This window comes from Drosophila hydei, unplaced genomic scaffold (genome assembly GCF_003285905.1).
Source record: "Drosophila hydei strain 15085-1641.00,03,60 unplaced genomic scaffold, DhydRS2 tig00000330-arrow-arrow-pilon, whole genome shotgun sequence".
Taxonomy (NCBI): Eukaryota; Metazoa; Arthropoda; class Insecta; order Diptera; family Drosophilidae; genus Drosophila; species Drosophila hydei.
The window spans coordinates 50,027-73,999 of record NW_022045710.1 but is presented as its reverse complement, the minus strand read 5'-3'; the positions used below and the strand labels follow the sequence as shown (position 1 = coordinate 73,999).

The 23,973-nt window shown below is 34.0% G+C and overlaps 3 protein-coding genes across 9 annotated transcripts; 2 read left to right on the top strand and 1 right to left on the bottom strand.

Annotated features, from left to right (window-relative positions):
• Positions 1 to 404: 404 nt before the first annotated feature.
• LOC111593703 (NADH-ubiquinone oxidoreductase 49 kDa subunit) lies at positions 405 to 2,718 on the top strand. The gene is made up of 6 exons (XM_023306651.1): positions 405 to 606; positions 679 to 800; positions 879 to 988; positions 1,064 to 1,265; positions 1,707 to 1,894; positions 1,972 to 2,718. Exons 1-6 carry the CDS (start codon positions 497 to 499, stop codon positions 2,659 to 2,661), a joined length of 1,422 nt encoding a protein of 473 aa, XP_023162419.1. The 5' UTR covers positions 405 to 496; the 3' UTR covers positions 2,662 to 2,718.
• A 2,322-nt stretch (positions 2,719 to 5,040) lies between these two features.
• On the bottom strand, positions 5,041 to 8,977 carry LOC111593707 (transcriptional activator protein Pur-alpha). 7 transcript variants are annotated; one of them, XM_023306669.2, is made up of 9 exons: positions 8,882 to 8,977; positions 8,051 to 8,242; positions 7,837 to 7,896; positions 7,635 to 7,747; positions 7,147 to 7,249; positions 6,944 to 7,062; positions 6,588 to 6,709; positions 5,895 to 6,000; positions 5,041 to 5,813 (listed from the first exon to the last, which is right to left on the bottom strand). In XM_023306669.2, the coding sequence occupies exons 2-9, from the start codon at positions 8,091 to 8,093 to the stop codon at positions 5,658 to 5,660; spliced, it is 822 nt and encodes a 273-aa protein (XP_023162437.2). In that variant the 5' UTR covers positions 8,094 to 8,242; positions 8,882 to 8,977; the 3' UTR covers positions 5,041 to 5,657. The 7 variants fall into 7 exon arrangements, with proteins under 7 accessions (XP_023162437.2, XP_023162435.2, XP_023162433.2 ...); XM_023306667.2 differs by having other exon boundaries at positions 6,944 to 7,077; positions 8,864 to 8,975; XM_023306665.2 differs by having other exon boundaries at positions 6,944 to 7,077; positions 8,882 to 8,975.
• An 823-nt stretch (positions 8,978 to 9,800) lies between these two features.
• LOC111593706 lies at positions 9,801 to 22,353 on the top strand. The gene is made up of 7 exons (XM_023306664.2): positions 9,801 to 10,010; positions 14,465 to 16,347; positions 16,474 to 17,151; positions 17,747 to 17,900; positions 17,995 to 18,357; positions 19,759 to 20,526; positions 20,644 to 22,353. Exons 2-7 carry the CDS (start codon positions 14,486 to 14,488, stop codon positions 22,300 to 22,302), a joined length of 5,484 nt encoding a protein of 1,827 aa, XP_023162432.2. The 5' UTR covers positions 9,801 to 10,010; positions 14,465 to 14,485; the 3' UTR covers positions 22,303 to 22,353.
• Positions 22,354 to 23,973: the final 1,620 nt, after the last annotated feature.

The following is a 23,973-nucleotide window of genomic DNA, read 5'->3' as shown; positions in this document are numbered from 1 at the left end:
GCCAATGTAAGTATGCTTGTTTAAGTGTAAGTAATATTAATTAAGGATAATATAAATAAGAACTGTCTTCATTGTTTGTAGATTAATACTTAAAAAACGAACTTCTTAAGGCTACACTTCATAACTGTGTTTTTAATCTCTATTGCAGCACTACGATAAATAAACAGTAAGCACTGGTAGCCCAAAAAAGCACGATTCGTGAACTCCGAAACTCTACATTATTTAAGAGAGAATAGAACTTAAAATCTACCCCGCAGATAGGAACTTTGCCAGTTATGTTAGTTTGTCCGTATTTCATATTTATGAAATGTAGATTTATCTCCGCTTCGCAAACGCAAATTCTTTTCATGCAGCCTTGCATGTGCAAAATATCGATATCTATCACTTGAAGTATGCACCACCATAGGCCTACAACGCAACAGCTGTTCGGCTTACCATTGCGTTGACAGCTCTGTTTTGATTGAAAAATCTAAAAAACTATTTTTTAGAGTTGAAAATGTTATCACTGAGTTTAAAACGCTCAGTAAGCGTTGGCGCGCAACTCTTAAAATTGCAGTCGTCTATTGCTGTAACAACAGCAGCAGCAGGTGGCACCAGTAGCTTGGGGTGAAACACATTACTTACATAACCATTAGCTACATGAATTATAAATTGTATGTACTTGTATCTCTCATTTAGCTGGAATCAATATCGCGGCGCAGCAAAATGGTATCCAGATCCCGAATTCATGAAGCAATTTAGCGGCGCAGTTATGTATCCCGATGAAGTGACCACCCTTTGGAAAGTCCCTCCATGGAACAGTATGTATTATACACTTTATATGTATATATATATATATATATATGTATTTATATAAAACAACTTCTTGTGTGTAACAGGCAAAGTGGTGCCGGTTGAGAAATCGGTTCGCAACTTGACGTTAAATTTTGGACCACAACATCCGGCTGCTCACGGTGTCTTGAGACTGGTGTTGGAACTCGATGGCGAGGTTAGTGTTTTATATTTTCCTCCATTATATTTCAATATTATAATTTTTTGCTTTGTGTTTTTTGTTTCCTTTTAGACAGTGATGCGCGCAGACCCACACATTGGCCTGCTACATCGTGGCACCGAGAAGCTAATCGAGTACAAGACCTACACCCAGGCTTTGCCATATTTTGATCGCTTGGATTATGTTTCGATGATGTGCAACGAACAGTGCTACTCGCTGGCCGTGGAGAAACTTCTAAATATTGATGTGCCACTGCGCGCCAAGTATATAAGAAGTAGGTATTTACAATAGTAATAGTAGAACATGTCATAACAGCTGACATGAGAGCAAAATAGCAGAAACTTTTCCCTTGGCATTTTCATTTTCTTATTTCACTACCGTCAGTATAGAAATCTAATAATTTAAAATGTAATTTGAATATTTTTGACGCATCTCAAAGTAGAAACTGTTGCCCATTTAAAATGACGACATAATTTGTTTGTCGAAGTATCATTAATACATTCGATAAATAAATTATATATATATATATATATATATATATATATATATATATATATAGATAGATATTTATGTATTATTGTCATATTGCCTTTTCCTGTTTAAAGTCCTCAGCAGGAGCTCTCACTCCACTTATTTCTTTTTATCTGCTATGTTCTTTTCTCTTTTACTTCACACATTTTGTGTGCTATTCTCGATTGATTCTATGTTTTTTCAGCTCTATTCGCCGAGATAACTCGAATTCTGAATCATATAATGGCTGTTGGTACTCATGCATTAGATGTGGGTGCGTTGACTCCATTTTTTTGGCTATTCGAGGAGCGTGAGAAAATGATGGAATTTTATGAGCGCGTTTCAGGAGCCCGCATGCATGCCGCTTACATACGACCCGGCGGTGTTTCATTAGTAATATTGATTTATCTATATACACATTTATATAAATTTAAAAATACCATATAATTGAATAACTCTTTGTTCGGTAGGATATGCCATTGGGTCTGCTGGATGATATATATGAGTTTGCATCGAAGTTTGGCGAGCGTTTAGACGAGGTTGAGGATGTTCTGAGTACAAATCGTATCTGGGTACAACGTACTGAAGATATTGGCATTGTCTCGGCCGAGGAAGCGCTGAACTACGGATTTAGCGGTGTAATGCTACGAGGCTCTGGCATCAAATGGGATTTGCGTAAGCAACAGCCCTACGATGCTTATCATCTTGTTGACTTCGATGTCCCAATTGGCACGAAAGGTGATTGCTATGATCGCTATTTGTGTCGTATTGAAGAAATGCGTCAATCTTTGCGCATCATCGATCAATGTCTCAATCAAATGCCGCCGGGCGAGGTGAAAACGGATGATGCAAAGGTGACACCGCCATCACGCACCGAAATGAAAACGTCCATGGAGGCGCTAATTCATCATTTTAAACTATTCACCCAAGGCTATCAGGTGCCACCAGGCGCTACCTACACTGCAATCGAAGCACCAAAAGGTGAATTTGGTGTCTACTTGATAGCAGATGGCTCCAGTCGTCCATACCGCTGCAAGATTAAGGCACCAGGATTCGCACATTTGGCAGCGCTAGAGAAAATTGGAAAGCAACATATGTTAGCCGATGTAGTTGCTATTATTGGCACTTTAGACGTTGTCTTTGGTGAAATCGATCGATAAAAACTGTTTCTATTATATACAAGTTAATAGTTTGAAATAAAAGTATATACTGTGAAGGAAACATTCAAAACATTTCAGTGTTTACTAAGCATACAACTACAAACCAGTCCTTTTCCAAGGTAATTAATTTGTGTATACCACTAAAATAGAAATCGTTATCAAGCCACGAGGGTGATACTTAAAAAATATCGGCTTCGTTAACTTTTTGGTTAATCTCTACATTAAAAGCAGGCTCAATATACAGCTGATAGTTGATACATTGATCGATATTAATCGATTTTGGGGCCTTTGTACCTTTGTAGGTGAGACATCTCGATTTGTATGTTAGATTGCATATTCTATACAAAAATCGTGTGGATTTGGTACACGCTGTGTAGGGGAAACCAGCAAGATATCGAAGATGTGATATTAATTGATCATACTATTTAAAATAGTTGCTAAAAATATACATAAAATATATCTATCCGAAACTCTATATTAATCGAATAAATACTTTGAGAAATAATAAAAAATTATAACGTTTTATTTAAATCAAATGTAAGGTAAAACCTAAAATAATACTTATAAATATATATTTATATTTGTATTGCATGACCAGCTCTGATTTTGTTTTTTATTTAACTTTATTTTTTATCTTGTAGTTTATTCACAAAATTTCTTAAAAACTGAATATGCCAAACAACATCGAAGATAAATTTACTTTATTATATAAACGTTTTTCTTTTTATAATAAAATGTTATCGTTCACATCATGTGTTTGCTGTAGCCAAATGAATCTATATATATATATATATATATATATATATATATATATATATATATATTTGAATGAAATTTAGCTTTTTTGTATTATATTTAATGTTTAGTATATCCATTGAATAGGCTAAAATTTGATATTAAATAACACTAGGTTATATATTCATATATACATATGTATATATATATATATATATATCATATTATATCTATGTTTTCATTTAAGACATATACGTATTTATAATTTCTTTCAATTAAAATACATACATATATATATATATATATATATATATATATATATATATATACTATATATATATATATTGAATTGAATATTTTGCTATGCATGTTTTGTATTTTGTTACCTAATAAGTTGTTTGTTTGTTTTGTTTTATACTACGTGATCACATTGAAACTTTTGTTTTATAAACGTTTTTTTTTTTAATTTTTAGTTATAATTTTAAGACATATGTTTGTTTAATTTTATATAACATATTTCTCTAAAAGCTTTAACAATTTTTTTCAACATTTTTATATTTAGTTTGACATTTGAATAGCTCTATATATATATATATATATATATATATATATATATATATATATATATATATATATATAACAAACTGTCTTGATTTAATTCTACAAATTAGATTTAGACGATTTTCGCTGTATTCAACATAGTTAAGGAAATTCTAATTCATGACATTTTTTAAATATATATATCTATATATTGCACTTAATTGGTCAATATTCACAGAGTACACAATTCAACTAAAGATTTTATCAAGATGAGAAATATAATAAACTAAAAAAATATGTATGCAAGAAATATATGTAATATATTTATATAACATTTACATATATACACATATATGCATACATATTTGACTTATTAAATATGTTTTCTTATATATGTTCAAAAATCAAAAGTCAATAAGGCCAAACAAAAACATTAAACTGCACAGGCCAACAGTAACTAGTATCCAAGAATCACATATACATATATTTTATACTTTATTACTAGGTCCACAAGTTTCTCATGTGCTGAATGCGAATCGGATATTTCAATAGAACTTTCTTAATATAGGAAATGAATACTAAACGTGATGCAAAAGTATCTTTATCATTCTTTCTATTTAGATATCGTCTTATCCAAAGATTGAAAAGCCCTTGCGCTCTGACTTCTATTATTCTTTCATCTGACAGTATCTTCGCGACAAAAACCGTTTAATTAATTTTTTACATTTGATTTTGCAGTGTCTGAAATATGGCTGATAGATACGTTTTTCACGTACTTTTCGGCTAATACATCCGGTTGGCCTGCTTTATTTAACAAACATTTTTGTATTAATTAGAACATTTTAAATATATAACGCTTTTTCCTTTAATTTTCTCTTTAATTTGATGAGTTTTTTCCTTTTTTTTGATATTAAGCATTTTGCTATTACCTTATAACCTTTATTGCCATTTAAACAATTAAAAAGTAAAGCAACTGATAAGTAAATTTAAATTTACTAATATACAATATGACTCTTCTAAATGCTACATTTCTAAATATATAATTCATATAAATACATATATTTTTAACATTAAATTAAAAGCTTTTCGAATTTTGTTTAACTTTTTTATATCAAGAGATGATATTTTAACAGAAAAATGATCACATGTTTTCTTTTTAGCAGCTGGCATAATACATAAAAACTATTTACATATCCGTCAGACAATAATTAATTTTATGATTTAGTGGAACGGGGATGAGGAAAAACAATAGGGATTTGATGTATACCTTAAAATTCCCATTGCTCCACTCCCCATTAAATATTATAAATTTTGTGTACACCATAAACCTCTTCCATTCTCCACTCTACTACACATTAGCCAATATTAGTTTTCCACTCCACTACACTCCGCATTCTGCATCTAAATTCCATTATTTTTTCCTGTCTATACACTTCCTACTCTTCATTCTTCATTGTTCATTCTGTATTCTACGGTTTCTACGGTTTCTATTATTCATTCTGCACTCTTCATTAGCCATTCGCCATTCAATCTGTTCTCCATTGTCCATTGCGCATTCTCCATTCTTCTCATCTACTGTCCGTTCGTCATTTTCCAGTTGTATTGTTCGATACGCAGACGATAATTTAAAAAGCCTTTGAATTTCTGTATTTAGTGTGTACATCTCTTGTTGGGATAACTATATATTAATTTATTAATTCAATAACTGCATTTCTTGCCAATTATTTAAGACTGTTTACAGTTGGCGGTAAAATATTATCGGCAGTATTTGAATCTGGTGATTTTTTTATTTTATCGCAATAATCGTTGAAAATATCACGAAATCGTAGCCAGCACTTTTCAGGTATGGTTATAGAAGTACGAAAATTATTTTTCACCTTAAAAAAAGGATAGATGTTTAATGAAGAGCAGCATTCTTCAGTCGTAAAAATGTTTGAGAATTGGAATAGAACTTTTACCTCACTTATTCGCATATAAACTCCTCGATTATTTTGTCCAATATCAAAGTAAAAGTTCTTGTTGTCCACTTTCATATGACGCTCTTCGGGTAAATCACCTTTAAATCTGAAAATGTTACAAAGAGACGTTATTCATTTATAAATCGACACAATTATTACTAACAGTTGGAACAGGTAATTAGAAAAAGGAAAGTATACCCTCTTCTCCATAATAACTTAGCACACTTAAACTGACTATATTCTCTTCTCTACTTTCTATCTTTTCTTCCACATTGCCAATCTTTTCCACGCTTTGTTCTTTCTATCTATTATTCCGTTATCTTCAAATTTCTTATCTTCTTTCTCTTTAGTTTAATTTTCTGGTCTCTTCACATGTAGGTTTTATTACTCTTCAATCGTTTCATTTTGTCTTCTATCACTTTTCTTTTTTTTACTTTCTTTTCCTCTTCTCCTCTAAAAGTTTAGTCAACTTTATACTCTTCAAATCCCTTGTTTTTAGTTCTTGTTTCTTGTCTGTTTTGTCTGCCCAGTTTATTATTTTTATTATCAAATACTAATACATATGAATTTTTTATAGTCTGTTTTTCTCTGTTTTATATCTTTTCGTCCCGTTTCTTGTAATAAGGTCACAAACGAGAAAAGAAGAGAGAACTGACAGAAATTCTCTTAGAATATTGGTTATAAATACTTTACCCTGCATCAGTAACTCCAAACTCTTCCAACAAATCAGTTAACGCATCTCGAAACTCGATCATGCCTTGAGCTGGCAATGCGATTTGAGATCTGGGTCCCCCTCTTGTTATTGTTTGCGAAACCTAAAAAATAATATAAAAGTTTTCATTTTCACTATTCTTATATTTTATTATTTAAAGAAATAAAGTAGTATCAAACTATTCAAATGTTTGCATTTTATTCTACAATCAAAACAAGAATTCTCTACACTAAAGAACTCTTTAACATTAAGCAACATTATTCCAATTACAGAAAGTATTTCATATTTTTAATTATTCTTAAACTAAATGATATATATCATAATGTTGAATATTTACCCTTAGGAATCTTCCACGTGCATTTTCCTTCAAGTCCAAATAATATCTTCGATTGTCCTTAATCATCATCTCTGATTTCAATTTGCCATCCTCCGGCAAATTGTCAGTATTTGGTGGCCCTGCGTTTCGATTAACTTGATTTGATTTTAAGCTCAAAAACATGTCACTAAACAAAATGTTAATAGTCTATTATAATATCCTACCTAAAGAAGCATAATAATCGCTAAACGAAGATAGATGATCACGAAACTCAGCTGCTGTCGACAGAGCTAAATATATTTGACTTCGTCTGCCGTCTGCTCCAATCTGAAAATAATAACAAATACATTAACTATACTTGCTCACAAAACCATAAGTAAAAGTATTCTAGTCGGTTAGTTAGTTTCTAACTACTAAACACCCTGATCACCCCTTTCAGTTATTCTAGAAATCTCTTATATACACATGAATATGTATTTTTATACAAACATCAAAGGACGTTCTTCAAGTTATGATAAAAAAAAAAACAAAGTGAAACTATTGATACTAAGGGAAAAAGAAATAAATATGTGTGGACAAACAGACTAAGTTTATGGAATAGCATTTTCCATGGCAAAGCAAAATATACAATATATTCTAGATCTTGATTTTGATTAATTCGAATTAGTTTCGAATTAGTATATATATATATAAAATATATATATATATTTACCTCAGCCACCTTTATGAAGCGCCCGCGACGATTTTGTTTAACATCCAAGTAAAATCGTTTTGATTGGATTTGAAGCATTTTTGTGGCCAATTCCTGTTCGACAGCACTGCCAGCTGGAAACATAATTGGTTATTATGTTAAACAAATTGTAAATTGGCGAAAAAAAGTACACTCGCCCGTGTATGTGTCTTTAAAATCATACCTTTTCCCGATTCAAAATCATTTCTACTTGAAGAGCCTTCCATATTGCTTGCATTATATTCTGAAAAATTATATAGATGTTAAGCATTTTCGTGACTACGTGAATTAATTAAATCACCTAATCATCGCATACAAACTGAACACATCTCTAAAAATGTGCACTTATTGCAATGGTATAAAAGAACTGGTTAATTTTGCAATATATTAGAACTTACTTGATCCCGAAATGCCGTCGTCGCCGCTTCCAAGATCAGACATTGCAAAATACTTTCGAGTATAGCGTTGGGTATACAGCTTTGGTGATTTCAAATTCTATTGCCGTTAACTGATTTACTAGTTTCTGCCACTGCCTCTCTTACGATATCCTTCACCTACAAGCAAATTTGGCCTAAGCAATACTCTGCAGTCTACCAAATAAACAATACATAAACATAAATAATCGAAGATAAACAAATATATTTATATATATATTATACAAATTTACATACAAAACGAAACATTATACATGTTTAATTTTTTGGAAAACTAATACATACAGGTTTATATATACATTTGTATGTGTGTTGCCTGTATACACACTTTCATAAAGAAGTACATGTAAACTTTTCAATGAACTACTCTTGCAAAAACCTTGAACGCTCTGCATACATACGTACACATGCTCACATGCATATCTTAAGCATGTACATACATATATATATATATACAAACACACTATATGTGTGTATGGGGTTTTGTATGTACGATTCCTTTTTCCCACCATGTTTATGTAATTTTTTCAATTCCGCTACTGGCAATTCAAAATTATGAAAGGTTATTTTTCTGTGCACACTGTAAAGGTGCAACAATCTTGCGCTAACTTTTTAAATGCATTGAGAACTAAATGTACACAAACATTATTGCCCATACACATACAACATACACACACATACTCGCACAAACTATACTATTGCTTTATTTTGCTTCTTGAATGCACTGCATCGAACGCACTTGAAAACGAATTATTAAAACATATAGATTATAATTACTTATTTTAAGTTACGCACATATACACGCATAGACAGTTTGACGGAGATGCTCAATTCGAGATGACACGTGAGACATTTCTATTTCGATATTGATAACAAATAATTTAATTCGATCTTAATTTCCCCAGACATAAGCTGAAAACAAGAGACGTGCTAAGTCAATCGGATAACCGGATCGTGGCTATTAAACTCTATTTTTTATTGTATTAGACTTAAAGCTTACTCCGCTGCAACATAAAATTATAGTGAAACTTTTAGCAGTACTAAGACAATGTATCGCATTTTCAAAGTTTCGATTATTATGCACACAGCTCACGATATATTGAGAAAGTGGCAACCCCTTAATTTTGTTTTAACTTCAAGTAATCAAATCATACAAGCTTAACGTTTTTTGATACTTGGCATAATATATATCGAAACATGTCGCAATACCTAACAACTCTAATTCCAATTTCAAATCGGTATTGAGTTTTATAGAATAATTAACTGTTAAAAAGCACTATAAAACTCAATTAGTAATGTCGCATACTTTCTAGTTTCTAAAAAGGTATATTGAAGAAAATCAATATGCTGGTAACAAATTATTACAGAAGGAGAACTGTTTTCTACGTTGCTTCCTTTTATCAATATTATTACATCAGATGTAATTAAGCTCGAATATTAAAAAACTGAGCGCGAAACAGTATGTGTAGGTGAATGTAGAAATAGTTGCACAGGGTAGAACAGGGTGCTAATTATAGTACAAACTACTGTTAAATAACAGACTCTGCTAACAGTGAAATACTCGCAAATGGGTAAGAGTGTATCCACATGCTTAGATGTGATTTAGTATTTTATGGTATTTTTATATAGTGAAATCGAACGAAACGATATATCACGCGCTTTTAACATTCTGTTAACTTCCTAAATATTATTCCTTGTTGAGATTGGAATGATAATAAACGGTAAAGGAGAATCCACAGTTCGTCCGTACGGTTGTGTGCCGCGGAAGCCTGTTTTATATATTTAACGTAATGCTTATACATATATACGTATAGATACATATGTATATATTTATGCAGATACATAGTATGAATTTATATTTGCGGCATTGCTGTTGGTCGGTCGTTTTGTTCGCGGCTGTTGCACATACATTAAGTCAAGTTTGGTAAATTATTTTACAACTTACAAACTTATATTAGAGCTTTATTTAAATATGTCAAAGATAAATGAAACAAAAATGCTTGACTGTATGTGTGTGTTTTTTAGAATATTCTGTTGTGTAATTAATTTTAATATCTGCACACTTATGTTAAATATGTTGAATAACAAATACATGCAGACAACAGCTGTGGGTATGTGTGTGTGCGAAAAACTTTGTGTTCATGTGTGTCTGAATATGTAAAATAATACAAAATAAGTGTATCAAAAGTCGAAACAAATTCAAAGTATGAGTGTCTGATAAATACATATGCATATACATATAATGCCTGTATGCGTATGTGTGCATATTTACAATCGAACGATGATGTGTACATATATTTGTTATGAATAAAACAGCTATGCAGTACATGGGCACACAGCAATGTACACACATATGCACAGACTAAGGTGCATACTCATGCCTGCCCACTGTCTATAGATGAGAAATACATAATATACAATATATGGATAAGTTTGTATGTATGTATGAATGTATATGCAGAAGCGTGTGTGTATGCATGGGCATTGGTATTGGTATCTATACATATTCCCTGCAAAGAGCTGCTACTAAAGCATCTGTATCTATCGTCAAAAGCACAGAAAACATAAAAAAAAACGTTTAGGCAACAACCCGCTAGAAACTTTATATTCGAATTTTTTTGTATACTTTTGGTTTACACATATGAATTATTCGAAAACAGCCGCCAAATATTAAGTACAAACATTATTATCCAAAATCAGAGCCGATATGTATCGGTATATCGATATCTTCAGCTTTTCTACTGGCCTTTTCTTCTGAAACTGTATGTACTGGCTTATTCTAGTATTAAAGGTTAATTATATATTGAAGAATATATTTAGTAAAATCATGATTACGAGACAATATTAGATAATTTCCACCATCAATATACTAAGTATTCGAAAATAATCGGCAAAGTAGACGTGCCAATCTTATTATTTTTAGTGATCGATATGTTCGTAATTACAATTAACCTCTTATAGATTTATAAAATATTTGTAGGACGGTTGGAGGTTCATATATGTATACAAAAATACTTGGTATTCCATACAAGAGATTTTTATAATAATTATTATTAATTATTAAATTAATTTCACATAAGTATTATGATCTTATTTAAGATTCCTGCAGCTTTTTTTCTCACCTACAAATAGACTTACAAATTATATGTGGCAGTCCTTCGGGTCGTAACAATTAATAAACTATAGATAAGGTTATAGGTCCATAATTGTTTGGAAAAACATTAAACTCGATTTGAATATTTACATTTTTATGTACATATATACGGTTTTTTGCAAACAAATATATATTTGCCAATAAATTATCATAAATATAATTGTCTTAAAGCTAAGGGAGTTTATATAATTTTCATATATAAGTATATGTATATGTTTCTTATCAATCTCATCCCATAATATAAGTTATTTTTTGAACAACACTATATGAATTAGTTCAGGGTATAAACGCATCAACTATATATTTATTGATATGTATTATCATGATTGTGTGAATGCGTCTATATATAAATATAAATATACAAGTTCATGCCAACCAATGTTGGCACATAAACCGGTTGGCTTCACAGATTGTATACTCTTTCTTTCTTAGATATTTAAAAAAGTACTTTAACTATCAGAAAATTGTATTTAAAGGAGCTTACAGTAGCGCATAGCCGTGCATATGTGTAGATATGCACGAGTACACACGCACATACATCCATATATTTTCGTGTATGTATATTTCTAGAGACGTGAGTATATATGCATACATAGTTTCATATCTATGAATGTGTGTATATATGTACAAAATGTTGTGTAAAGCTAGCTTGCTTTTGGACATTTTGTGTGGTTTGCATTCACACACACACACACAAACTTAAATACACAGTCAGTGATGCCAACACGAACCCATTCGACTCTCACGCCTCAAAAAGAGAGAGCCAGATGTTGTACAGTGGGCCTAAAACTTTGACTCTTTTAACTTTTGATGAACCAATGAAACGCTTTTTGCTATTTGAAGATACATATATATATTATATATATCTATACTATATATTTATTTATTTATCTGTAATATGTATTAGAGTTCCGATGTACAACGAATTGTAGTTACTCATATATATATACTTACACATGTCAGTCTTATGATCGTGTAGTCTTGCTTCAGTGTGCGTAACCATTCGATGCAACTGTTTCTTTCGTGCTTCGATTATGTATTAGTATTATTCGAGTAGATGCAGTTTCTGCTTCTGTGCTTTTGGCTCTCATCGACCGACTCAATTTTAGTCGTCGGTTTTTAAGTTCGTTCGTTAACGAATGCACACACTCACATACACACACACATTTATATATATATATATATATATATATATATATATATATATGTATATATATATATGTATATATATATATGCATATATTTATGACTGCCTACAATGACAAACATATGCATGCGGACCCACATGTATATATATATATATATATATCTATTATTTGAACTTTTTGTATGCAGGTGTGTATGTTTGCATGCTTGTATTTATCTACATATATCATCACATTCCCTGTTCAAATTTTGCGAATGTGTGTCACTAAAGAAAATTTGGTGTAAAACGGTTAATTTTCTGAAATAAGCCTATAAGACATCAACATCTCATACGTCATTTTTCTTGTTTTGAGTTTGAATTGAAATTGTGCTGATAAAAAAATGGCAAGGGCAGAGGAGTTTACAATAGTAGTAAATTGAGTAAATTGTTATATGTTATATGTTATATGTTATATGTTATATGTTATATGTTATATGTTATATGTTATATGTTATATGTTATATGTTATATGTTATATGTTATATGTTATATGTTATATGTTATATGTTATATGTTATATGTTATATGTTATATGTTATATGTTATATGTTATATGTTATATGTTATATGTTATATGTTATATGTTATATGTTATATGTTATATGTTATATGTTATATGTTATATGTTATATGTTATATGTTATATGTTATATGTTATATGTTATATGTTATATGTTATATGTTATATGTATATATGTATATGTATATGTTATATGTTATATGTTATATGTTATATGTTATATGTTATATGTTATATGTTATATGTTATATGTTATATGTTATATGTTATATGTTATATGTTATATGTATATGTTATATGTTATATGTTATATGTTATATGTTATATATTATATGTTATTTGTTTCATATTTCATGTTTTATTTTTTTTGTTTTAGGTTTTACGTTAAATGTTGTTATACGCTTTATGTATATAACCGCTGAAGTACTATTAAATCTTTAAAACACTGTTGTTAATTCATGTGCTCGTATATAGAAATAATTGGAGATAAATGTGTATATATACACACATATACACGTACATTTGTGCATAGAGACATATATATATATATATATACATGCATGTGTATTGTGAGTGCCACCTACATGGGGTGGCTTTTTGGTTGAAATGGTAGCAAAAGCTGGCAATAGCAACAACTATCTCCAGGCTCTCGAAGCACACAAAAAACTAATGCACTCAGAGTAGAACTGAATTGCGACCCTTGCGCCAACAACAACAACAAATGAATACACACATTTACACACAGAAGTAATCAGGTTGTGTGGGGTATGTCTGCATGTATGTATGAGTATGCAGCTTCATATACGTATTTATGCATATACATCTGTATGTAGAATAGAGCATACGAAGTAGGCTTAGAGAAATCTGAAAAGTGACTGTCTATGTGATTTAGTGTTAGTGTACGAGTATGCTTCTCTGTTTAAGTAAATGCATGCATGTACGCTTGCATGCCTGCAACTGCAAGTACAGATACATGTGCTTATATCGAGAATAGAGAGTGGTTGAAAGATATTTGGGGTACTAAAATAGCAAATATCCCCAACATATCCCTAGTTAACAGCAGGAGTAAAGTCTGTCAAATATCATTTTGAACATTATCCAATTTTAAACCAGAAAAATCATGTTTCACTTATTCGAACGACTAGGAAATACCCTCTCTTTACTCTCTTCACAAACAAAATAAATAATAAATAATAGAGGAGGAGTAGGCATACAGATATACCAGAAGATGTAGTTTTCCCCGATTTGCCAGTAGGCAGTAATAGAGCAGTAATAGAGACAGTAACGTAACTGTTAAAAAGTTCCTAAAGACTAGATTGCCAACGATTAAATACATTTTATTTTTAACTAATCTTTATCGTATTGAAATATAAATCATGTCTTTGAATTGAGGTCTATCGTTCGATTGATCGTTTCGTAAAGTATATTTTAGGTTCTTTAATAAATATGTATTTGCAGCAATTTTTTATCGATCGATTTACAATATACAATAATATGATGTACCGCTTTCCATTCCAGAAACGTAGTTTAAAACGGGAGATGCAAGAGAAAAATTGTGTTCTAGAGATAAACCCGCTGATAAGTAGTTCCTTTATATTGATACTTAAAATAACAGGAATAACAAGAACGATATTATCTAGTGAAGATATCTTAAAGGCAGCAAAACTCGTTATCGAGTTGAAATATAGACTGGTTCAAGCATTGGCAATAGCACTCACTGGAATTACGGCTGTGATGGCAGATACAGATACAGACACTACTGAGGATCAGGCAGCAACAACGTCAACTATTAAGTGCGACGATTCTCCCAGCTCCACTTTCATTAGTGATAAATCCAATAATATTGGAAAAGACCAATATAATCGGAAGAAATTGCATAATTCAAGAAGCGACCGTAAGCGAAAAAATCCATACTCTAAAAAGGTGAAAGACGATAATGATAATGATAAAGATAATGATGACGATGATGATGAATATGATTATGATTATGATGATATTGATAATGATAATGATGATGATGATGATGATGATAATATAAATGAAAACGAAGTGGCGCATGGAATATGCGATGAAACTAGAAATTCAGCTATACAGCAGAACAGCGAAAATGTTACCAATTATCGTCAGCAAGAAGTCAGCACAAGTTTAGCAGAGAGAGGAAGTGAAGCAGCGCCATCTATCAACGTGGATCAGAACCAAGTTCAGCCAATTGAAACATATGACACAAGTGCGTATATTGCGCCAGAGCAAGCGCTAGTTACTAGAGTGGAGCTAGTTGTGCCAGCTCAGCTAAATTCAGAACCAATTCAGCATAGTAAGTTACACTACAACAACAGCAGCAACAACAACAACAACAACAACAACAATAATAATACTACTACTACTACTAATACTACTACTACTGACGTCCAATTCAGCCGCGCAATGCCAGCAATGCCCACTGATAAAAACAATGGTTGTGAAACAGACTCCTCCTCCTCCAATGTGAATTTAAGGAATCCTACTAATATAACATTAGCGACAACAACAACAACAGGTGATATTTTAAATACAGAAAGGCGAGCAACAATTTGGGTACCGCACGATGAATATAAAGCCTCTATCTCTAGCGCTGACTCTGGCTCAGTCACTGTCTCTGGCTCTGGATCTGGCTCTGGTCATTTAGAACAGCTCAATAGCAACTCGGAACGTTTGAGCTGCTCAGATTCGATTGGCTATAAATCAAATATATTTGGCACACAGCAAGAGACACATCATCCCGCCGAGCTACTATTGCAAATAGAGAAAGAAACGTCTGGAGGCACAGGAAATTTTGGGCAATTTTTGCCATTGGAGCAACATAATCAAAGGCAGCAAAGCTTCAATCAACAGCATCACGCACATATACAAAATCATTTACAGAGCAATATGTATGCACAAATGCTGCCCCATCAACAACATTCACATCAGCAACACCAGCAACAACACCAGCAACAGCAACAGCAGCAGCAACAACAGCAGCAGCAACAGCAACAGCAGCAACTGCAGCAGCAGCAGTTGCATCATCCACACAACATACATCAAGAAAATATACTTGAGCATCAACAATCGCTACACTATGTCAATTATATACATCATCAATATGCTCATGATCAATTGTTTGCATTGCATCATACTCATAATAATCACCTGCAGCAGCAGCAGCAACCAGCACATCCTCAACAGCAGCAGCAACAACATTCTCAACAGCAAACACAACAACATCCGCTGCAACATCGTCATCATGTTGATTGTCACGTCCCAATGCAACAGCATTCAGCTATTCAGCATGCAATTGCTCATTCACAGCAACAAATGCCGGAGCAATACCATGATCTTATGATGGATGAATTTCACGAGGATCCCTGTTCAGGGTACAAGTTGTGAGTAACGTATGAAACACAGTTGGTATATATACATGCTTGTATACATGCTTGCATATATATATATATTTATTTATACCTATCTATCACTTCTTAAAACAATATAATTCGCTTCATATTTTTTAGAACACTTTCTCCAAGCAATGCTAAAACGGAAAATCAAGATGATGGCTATGAAACAAGTGCTGGGGACGTTTTAACGCCCAATTCGCATAGTTCATCCACACATTCGGTAACTCCGCAACATCAAATGCAACATGTGGTGCCACTTGGTTTGCTGCCTCAAAATAAACACGAAGATGTAAATTCGAGTTCGAATCACAATCAAAGTCAAGCCGCTAACACATCGAGCAGTAGTCCGCAAGTGCAAGCGGCGCCAGCTGTTCTGCCGGATCTATCGATGTCGCAAAATGCTAATACTGATCCATATGGCTTTATGGCCGAAGAAATGAGCATTCTATCTCCAGCTGGTCACCCAGCTCCTGTCGATATGCCAGCATCCAATGCCCCCAACTATGCGTCTGTACCAGCGGCTCAGGGCTCAGCGTCCTGTCGTGCTATTGCTGTTGCTCAAAAATCCAGTGACATATATAGCAACATGACGCATAATAGCGAACCGATTGTCGATTCTCACAATACGGAAATCAGAAGAGGGGGCGAATCATCATCTCAAGATTCGAACAAATCCATAAATTTCGATTTGCAACAGGCCAGGCCAGGTTCGGGGTCACTGCCAAAGAGAAGGGGCCGTAAAAAGAAACTAATCGAAGCGGACAACATGCAAATAGGAGCTGCACAGCAATGGTTAGTAAAGAATTTAATTGATATAGATGTTGAGAACGCAAGACAATACGTCTGGGCCACAAGAATTCGGCAAATTCTATGTCAAAGCTATAACATTCAAGAACATTGTGAGGCTGAGTTGTTAAATTTTGTCAATATTACAGTCACGGGGATAAAATCGGTTAGTTTATCTAAGCCGGATAGTGGTTCAGATTCAAAGCTTTTATAGCATTGTCAATCACATTTTTCTCTTGTAATCAACCCAATTCGCGATGCTAGCCAGACATGGATAGTTGCCTGGCGGTTTAACAGTAACTAACTTAGTTATCTTTCATATTGACTTGATGCAGACATCTCCAAGAACCGACAACTTTAAAAGTGTATTAGCGTACAGGGCCTCAAATATACCAAAATTAAATGGCTTTTTTCATTGAAGGTGATTGATAAATTGAGTCAGATTCAACAAGTTATTATAATAATGATCACTATAAATTTCTCATATAGAAGAACTTTTGACTTATCTCAAAACTTCTATATTGGGGCTATCTATTAGTCAAGAATATCACTAGGTTTACCCCACTCTAATAATGACATCTTATACTCTCCATCAATTTAGTGTCAGCAGAGACGGTGGCATTGGCTCAGATGATATGCTGGTCATGAAGCCCAAGGAGCGTAAGAAGCACGATCGATTTAATGGAATGTCTGAGGCGGAAGTAATTCAGCGTACCATACCCGATCATCTTTGTGATAATCTTGATATTGTAATAGTGAGTTGTAAATTTCGTACAGTCCAGTTGTGCTGAAAGGCTTTGAATGCAATCGGCATAGAGTAAAACTAATATTTTAATTTTTAATTAATAGGTTGGTATAAATCCCGGCTTGTTCGCTGCTTACAAAGGCCATCATTATGCCGGACCTGGTAATCATTTCTGGAAATGTCTTTATCTATCCGGACTTACCCAAGAGCAAATGAGTGCCGACGATGATTATACTTTGGTTAAGCAGGGCATTGGCTTTACGAACATGGTTGCGCGTGCCACTAAAGGCTCTGCGGATCTAACGCGTAAGGAAATCAAAGAGGGTAGTCGCATTTTGCTCGAGAAACTACAGCGCTTTCAACCCAAGGTTGCTGTTTTCAATGGCAAACTGATTTTTGAGGTATTCTCGGGCAAGAAGGAATTTCACTTCGGTCGGCAGCCTGATCGAGTGGAGGGTACCAATACTGTGAGTACATATTATAGTTCCCAGTAAATACGACAATTCTTATCTTTTCGAGTATATTTCTATATTTTCTAACGCGGGAGCAGCTGCCAAGTTATTCTAGATTGTTGTTCTTCTGTTCGCATTCGCTTTGAATATCATAAATTGATAATGCAACAGTTTTTCAAGTTCGATCACCAACTAAGATCTCAAAATAAAGTGAACAAGTCAAAATTTCAAACAAGAAAAGGAAACTTCCACTGTCAGGCTCTTTTCAAGCAGTCGGAATTGAGGGGATGAGCTGCTTGCTTTGGTTTAGGAACGAGTATTATGCAGTCGGTTGCAACTGCCATCTCGTCTATTTTATATTTTATAATTTGTAAATAAGTGATTTATATACCGTGAACCCATTCAGAGTGCAATGGCTTTTTGCCAGCGTAGGTAACAGGCAAAATATGAAACAACAAACCCCACAAAGTATATATTTTTGATCTCGAATTAAGCCAACCTATATTCTTATCGATTTAAGCCGATAATTTGTTTCTTTTTTAAAACCCTTGATCCCATTGAAAATGGGAAGTCAGGGTATAATAGTTTTATGCAAATGTATGTAACAGGCAGAAGGAGGCGTGGCAGACCCCATAAAGTATATATATTCTTGAGCCCTCTTCGTCTGTCTGTTTGTCCGTCTGTCTGTCTGTCTGTCTGTCTATCTGTCTATCCGTCTGTCTGTCTGTCCGTATGTATGAATCTCAGCATCTGTAAGAGCTAGAGACTTGAATTTTTGCGTATTTCGTGTATAGCACACGCATTTCAAGTTTGTTTCATATATTCGATAACTATTTTCATTTAATTGTTATCGAATAAAAACATGATCGAAAATAAATTATATCTCGTACGTCGTAAGAGCTAGAGCCTCCAAATTTTATGTTTAGTTTTATGTATATTTTATGCAATTTTGATTTTTATTGGATTTTGGATACTGGCTCCAAATTTCCCTAAATTCTTAAAATTAAAGTTTAGTTGGAACTAGGGCCATCATTGCGTTTTGCATCTCTACCAAGCCAAAGAATATGTAGATCATAAGCTGAAAATTCATCAAGTAAAACAGAAGTTATTAAACAAAACATTTGGCCAATTTGCAAAAGCACATGTCCGCAGCGCCACGCGCACGCATTTTTCCTATACGTGTGAACTTATATTCAAATTCTTTTCTATTCGAAGACTCAAATCCCAGGGTTCGAGATTGGTGGAGATGGAACATTTTTATTGCCTTATTTTTTAATACTCGATACAAACTACGGAAAATATTAAAAAATGCAGATAGGACTGGGATCAGGGTATCTCCCAGAGCTCTTGTTTATTTATATATTGTACAAACACTTTTATTAATGTCTTTGGGCCTTCTTTTATCGTGCATTTCAGTATATTTGGGTAATGCCTTCCTCGTCGGCGAGATGCGCTCAACTGCCTCGGGCTGCGGACAAAGTGCCCTTTTATGCAGCGCTGAAAAAATTTCGGGACTTTCTGAATGGTCAAGTACCACACATGGATGACTCGGAATGCATCTTTACTGAGCAACGTATAAGGCAGTGCTGTGAGCAGCAGGAACCCGTTAAGAATCTGTCAACAGCAGCGAACTCTAATAACAATAATAATAATAATTCTAACAACACTATGGAGCAACAATCTAGTCTTATGTTTGTTGACAACGTGAACAACAGCAGGAACAATAATAATAATAATAATAACATTGAACCCGTCACAGATTGTTCGAATCAAGTTCTGGACAAACAGCTGTTGCCACACTTCAATAACAAGACACACCCAAATTTAAGCAATATCAATCCCCGCGATGGTTTTATCTATGGGAGTAATGAGGAGGCAATGCGTCCCAATAATGAACCCAATTATTTGTCTGTCTTCGGTAATCAACAGGCTACGCAACAGTCGCTGCCTGAAAAGAAAAAACGTGGTCGTCCGAAAAAGATTAAAGGCCAGGACGTAATTGATAACGGAAATGCCGGCAAAGTACAGCTGATGCCGCAACATGATTTCAATAATATTTTGAATCTGTCGATGATGGCTGCCGGCGCAAATAACAACAGCGCCAATGGCACTGAGCTGCCCACTAAGAAGAAACGTGGCAGACCCAAAAAACTAAAGCCAAGCCTAGAGAATATGTTGACAAATGTAAAGCAACATCAGCAGCAACAGCAGCACCAACAGCAACAGCAAAAGCAGCAACATCAACATCAACAACAACAACAACAACAACAACAACAACAACAACAACAGCAACAGCAACAGCAACAGCAGCAGCAGCAACAGTCGGCAACAGCAACATCAACTGGATTGATTTCGATTTCAATGGAGCATAATACAGCATCGCCGCAGAGTCAGGGCCATCAGGCACCGCCTAGTTTATATAATACGCCGCCGCCTTCTCATATATTATATACAGCATCCGCATCGCCGATGGCATCGCCAGCGCTCAATTGCAGCTACCCGTCAGTGGGTCAAGTCGAACAGCAGCAAATGCAGCTTATGCAAACAGATCATCATCAGATGCAGGCTTCTGCTGCAGCTGTCATCAGAGATCAGCCACATTTAGGTGAAACACCACCGCCGAGCTCACCAAATATGTGTGCTGTGGTTGACTTTGAGCCGCCAAGCGAGCGGAATGATGGCCAGGACACGAATCTAACGGCTCGCGCGCCAGATAAGTTGCAAACCGATCCGCTGACGCATGTGCCCGAGCACTATCAACAGTGGATGCATCATCAACAACAAGAGCAGCAGCAGCAGCAGCAGCAGCAGCAGCAGCAGCAGCAGCAGCAGCAACAACAACAACAACAACAACAACAACAGTCCGCCCAAAAGCTCAATCAATCCCAATCGTCGCCCGTTGGCCACTATCAAGCGCAAGCGCAGCTTAACTATCAACCAGATCCAGCAGAGCATTGGCAACGCTATGATGAGCATAGCAATAGTCGATCTTATATGGTATCATCGCCCCACCCACATCATAATATCAATTTAAGTCCACAACTGAACAATAATGCTCAGTCGGGTCAAGTTTCCTCCGCCGATATGTCACGCAAGAGTCTGTCGGGTCTTGAATCTCTGGTTGATCAAATACCAACAATAAGTGAGCACGAAACGAACGCCATATCCACAGCAACCGCAGCGGCGGCAGCAGCTGCTGTCGAAAGTCGTTTATTGGGATTACAACAACAACAACTACAACAACAACAGCAGCAGCAGCAGCAGCAGAAGAATGTCCATACGGAACCACCAGCCAACAACATTGTGATCAGTAACTTTTCTGTTAGTAGCCTGGCCGCATCGTCAGCTACAACGAATATTGATGAACATTCGGCCCAAGTTAGCAGCAGCGCCAGCAGGCCCGAAGCCAACAGCAACACAAATACCGCAAACAACAACAGCAATAACGATTATCCCAACCATGGTCAAGGTGGCTATGCACATCCGCATGCCAGCCATTTGATTAGCTCCGCGTTGGTAACAGCTACAGCTGCTGCTGCAGCTGCTGCTGGCAATCCACAAGTGATGCATCCACATCCACATCCACATCCGCATCCACATCCACATTCGCATCCGCAAATGTATATGGAGCATGTGCACATGGCACATGCGATGCCAACGGTGAATGTGAACTCAATGTATGGTCCGCCTTACGGACACGGAACATCGGCACCTGATTATGGACCCTATAGCGTGCAGAGTGGAACACCTACATTGCATGTGCCCAGTCCGAATTATCCTTATGCCCATTACGGACAGCAGGCTAACTACGCCGGCTTTGCACATGCGCATCCGCATACGCATCCACATTCACATCCACATCCACATCCACACCACCACACAGGACATCCGGCAGCGCACCATTTGACCGTCTTTGAGCGGCTCAAGCCGACCGACATAGGCAGCTACACGAGCTACTGAAAGAAGAACAACAACAACTACGATACGAATACGTTTAGCAATCTCTGCGGCTAGGCCGTTTATACTTATATATATTAATATATATATATATATATATATATATATATATATATACATATATGTATATATAAATATATATATAGTTGTAAGTAAATTTTACAATTAAACAAGATAACCAAAGATTCCGCATAATAAATTTCTTTTTTAAGCATTAACGAAAGCTTAATTAATTAATGCATTAATTAAATATATATTTATATATATATATATATATATATATATATATATATATATATATATATATATATATATATATTAGAAACTGAGAAACAGCAAGAGATTAATTCGTTTTATCCAATACTCTTAAGGTTATATCATTATATAACTAATCAAATCAAATTATTGAAGCCCACATAAAAGAAATTTTACATTTTCATTCATTTAGGCTAGTTTTCTTTTTTGTGTTTTTCTCTCTCTCTCTCTCCCTTTCTCTCTTTCTCCTCTGTCGTTTTTTCTAACTCATTTCTTTTACTTTCTGTGCAGACAATACTTAAAATATTTACTTTTATGCTGATAGATTGCTATTGGTGGTGTCTATAAGAAAAATAATAAATCGTCAGAATTTAAAAAGCTCTAAACGTGATATATGGAACAGTCATTGGTGTTAAACACATAAGTTTAAGAACTTGTTAAGATTCTCAACGTTTTGGACTATGTTATTTTTGATCATGTTATTTGTTTTTGCATTTGCATCTATGTAAATATCTAAATATCTCCTATGGCGTTATTATCCATTTCATATAATAATAATGATTTCGATCTTTTCAAAATTTGCGCAACGCACCGACTGCCATAATACTCGTTCAACTAGACATCAATAATCCAACAGCAACAGTTCGCAGTTTATCCTTGTCTTTACTTCCACCTCAGCTATAACTATTTTCTAGCATTTCTGGTTGATCGAAGTTATATCTATCACATTTGTATACAAAATTTATTTTTTGTATAATTTAAGTGAATTTTGGATTTGATTTGGGTTTCATTTTATTTTAGACAAAACAAATATTTTTATATCGGAAAAGACAATCTGGTTGTATTTGCCAGAATGAGCGGGCTTCGGAACATCGAAGTTTCTTTGGAACTGTGTTAATATTATTTACGAAATATCTATATATACACACATATACATATATATATATATATATACATACATATATATATATATACATACATATATATATATATATATATATATATATATATATACTACGTTTATACGCCTAAAAATAGTTCTGTTACTTGAGTGGGTTTTACAACTACTGGATTTATGAAAGTATTTTCAGATATAATAAATATGATATTGACAGAAAAAGAAAAAACCATCCGCATTTCATCTGATTGAGTTTTTTGATTTCAGAATTTGTGGCGTATAAACGTAGTCCAAAATATACGTATTAGACATGAATTTTAATGAATACTCACTCTAAATGTCATCTCCAATGTTATTAACTTCTTTGTTATTAACGAACTTTTAGCTGTGTATGTGAAAAATTAGGATTTAAGGATAAAATCGGTATACTGAATAATATGTAGATAATTGCATTTACATTCGTCTAATTAACTCTATATCAAATAAATGTTTTAGTTTTTATGTGCGAGTATGTAAAATTT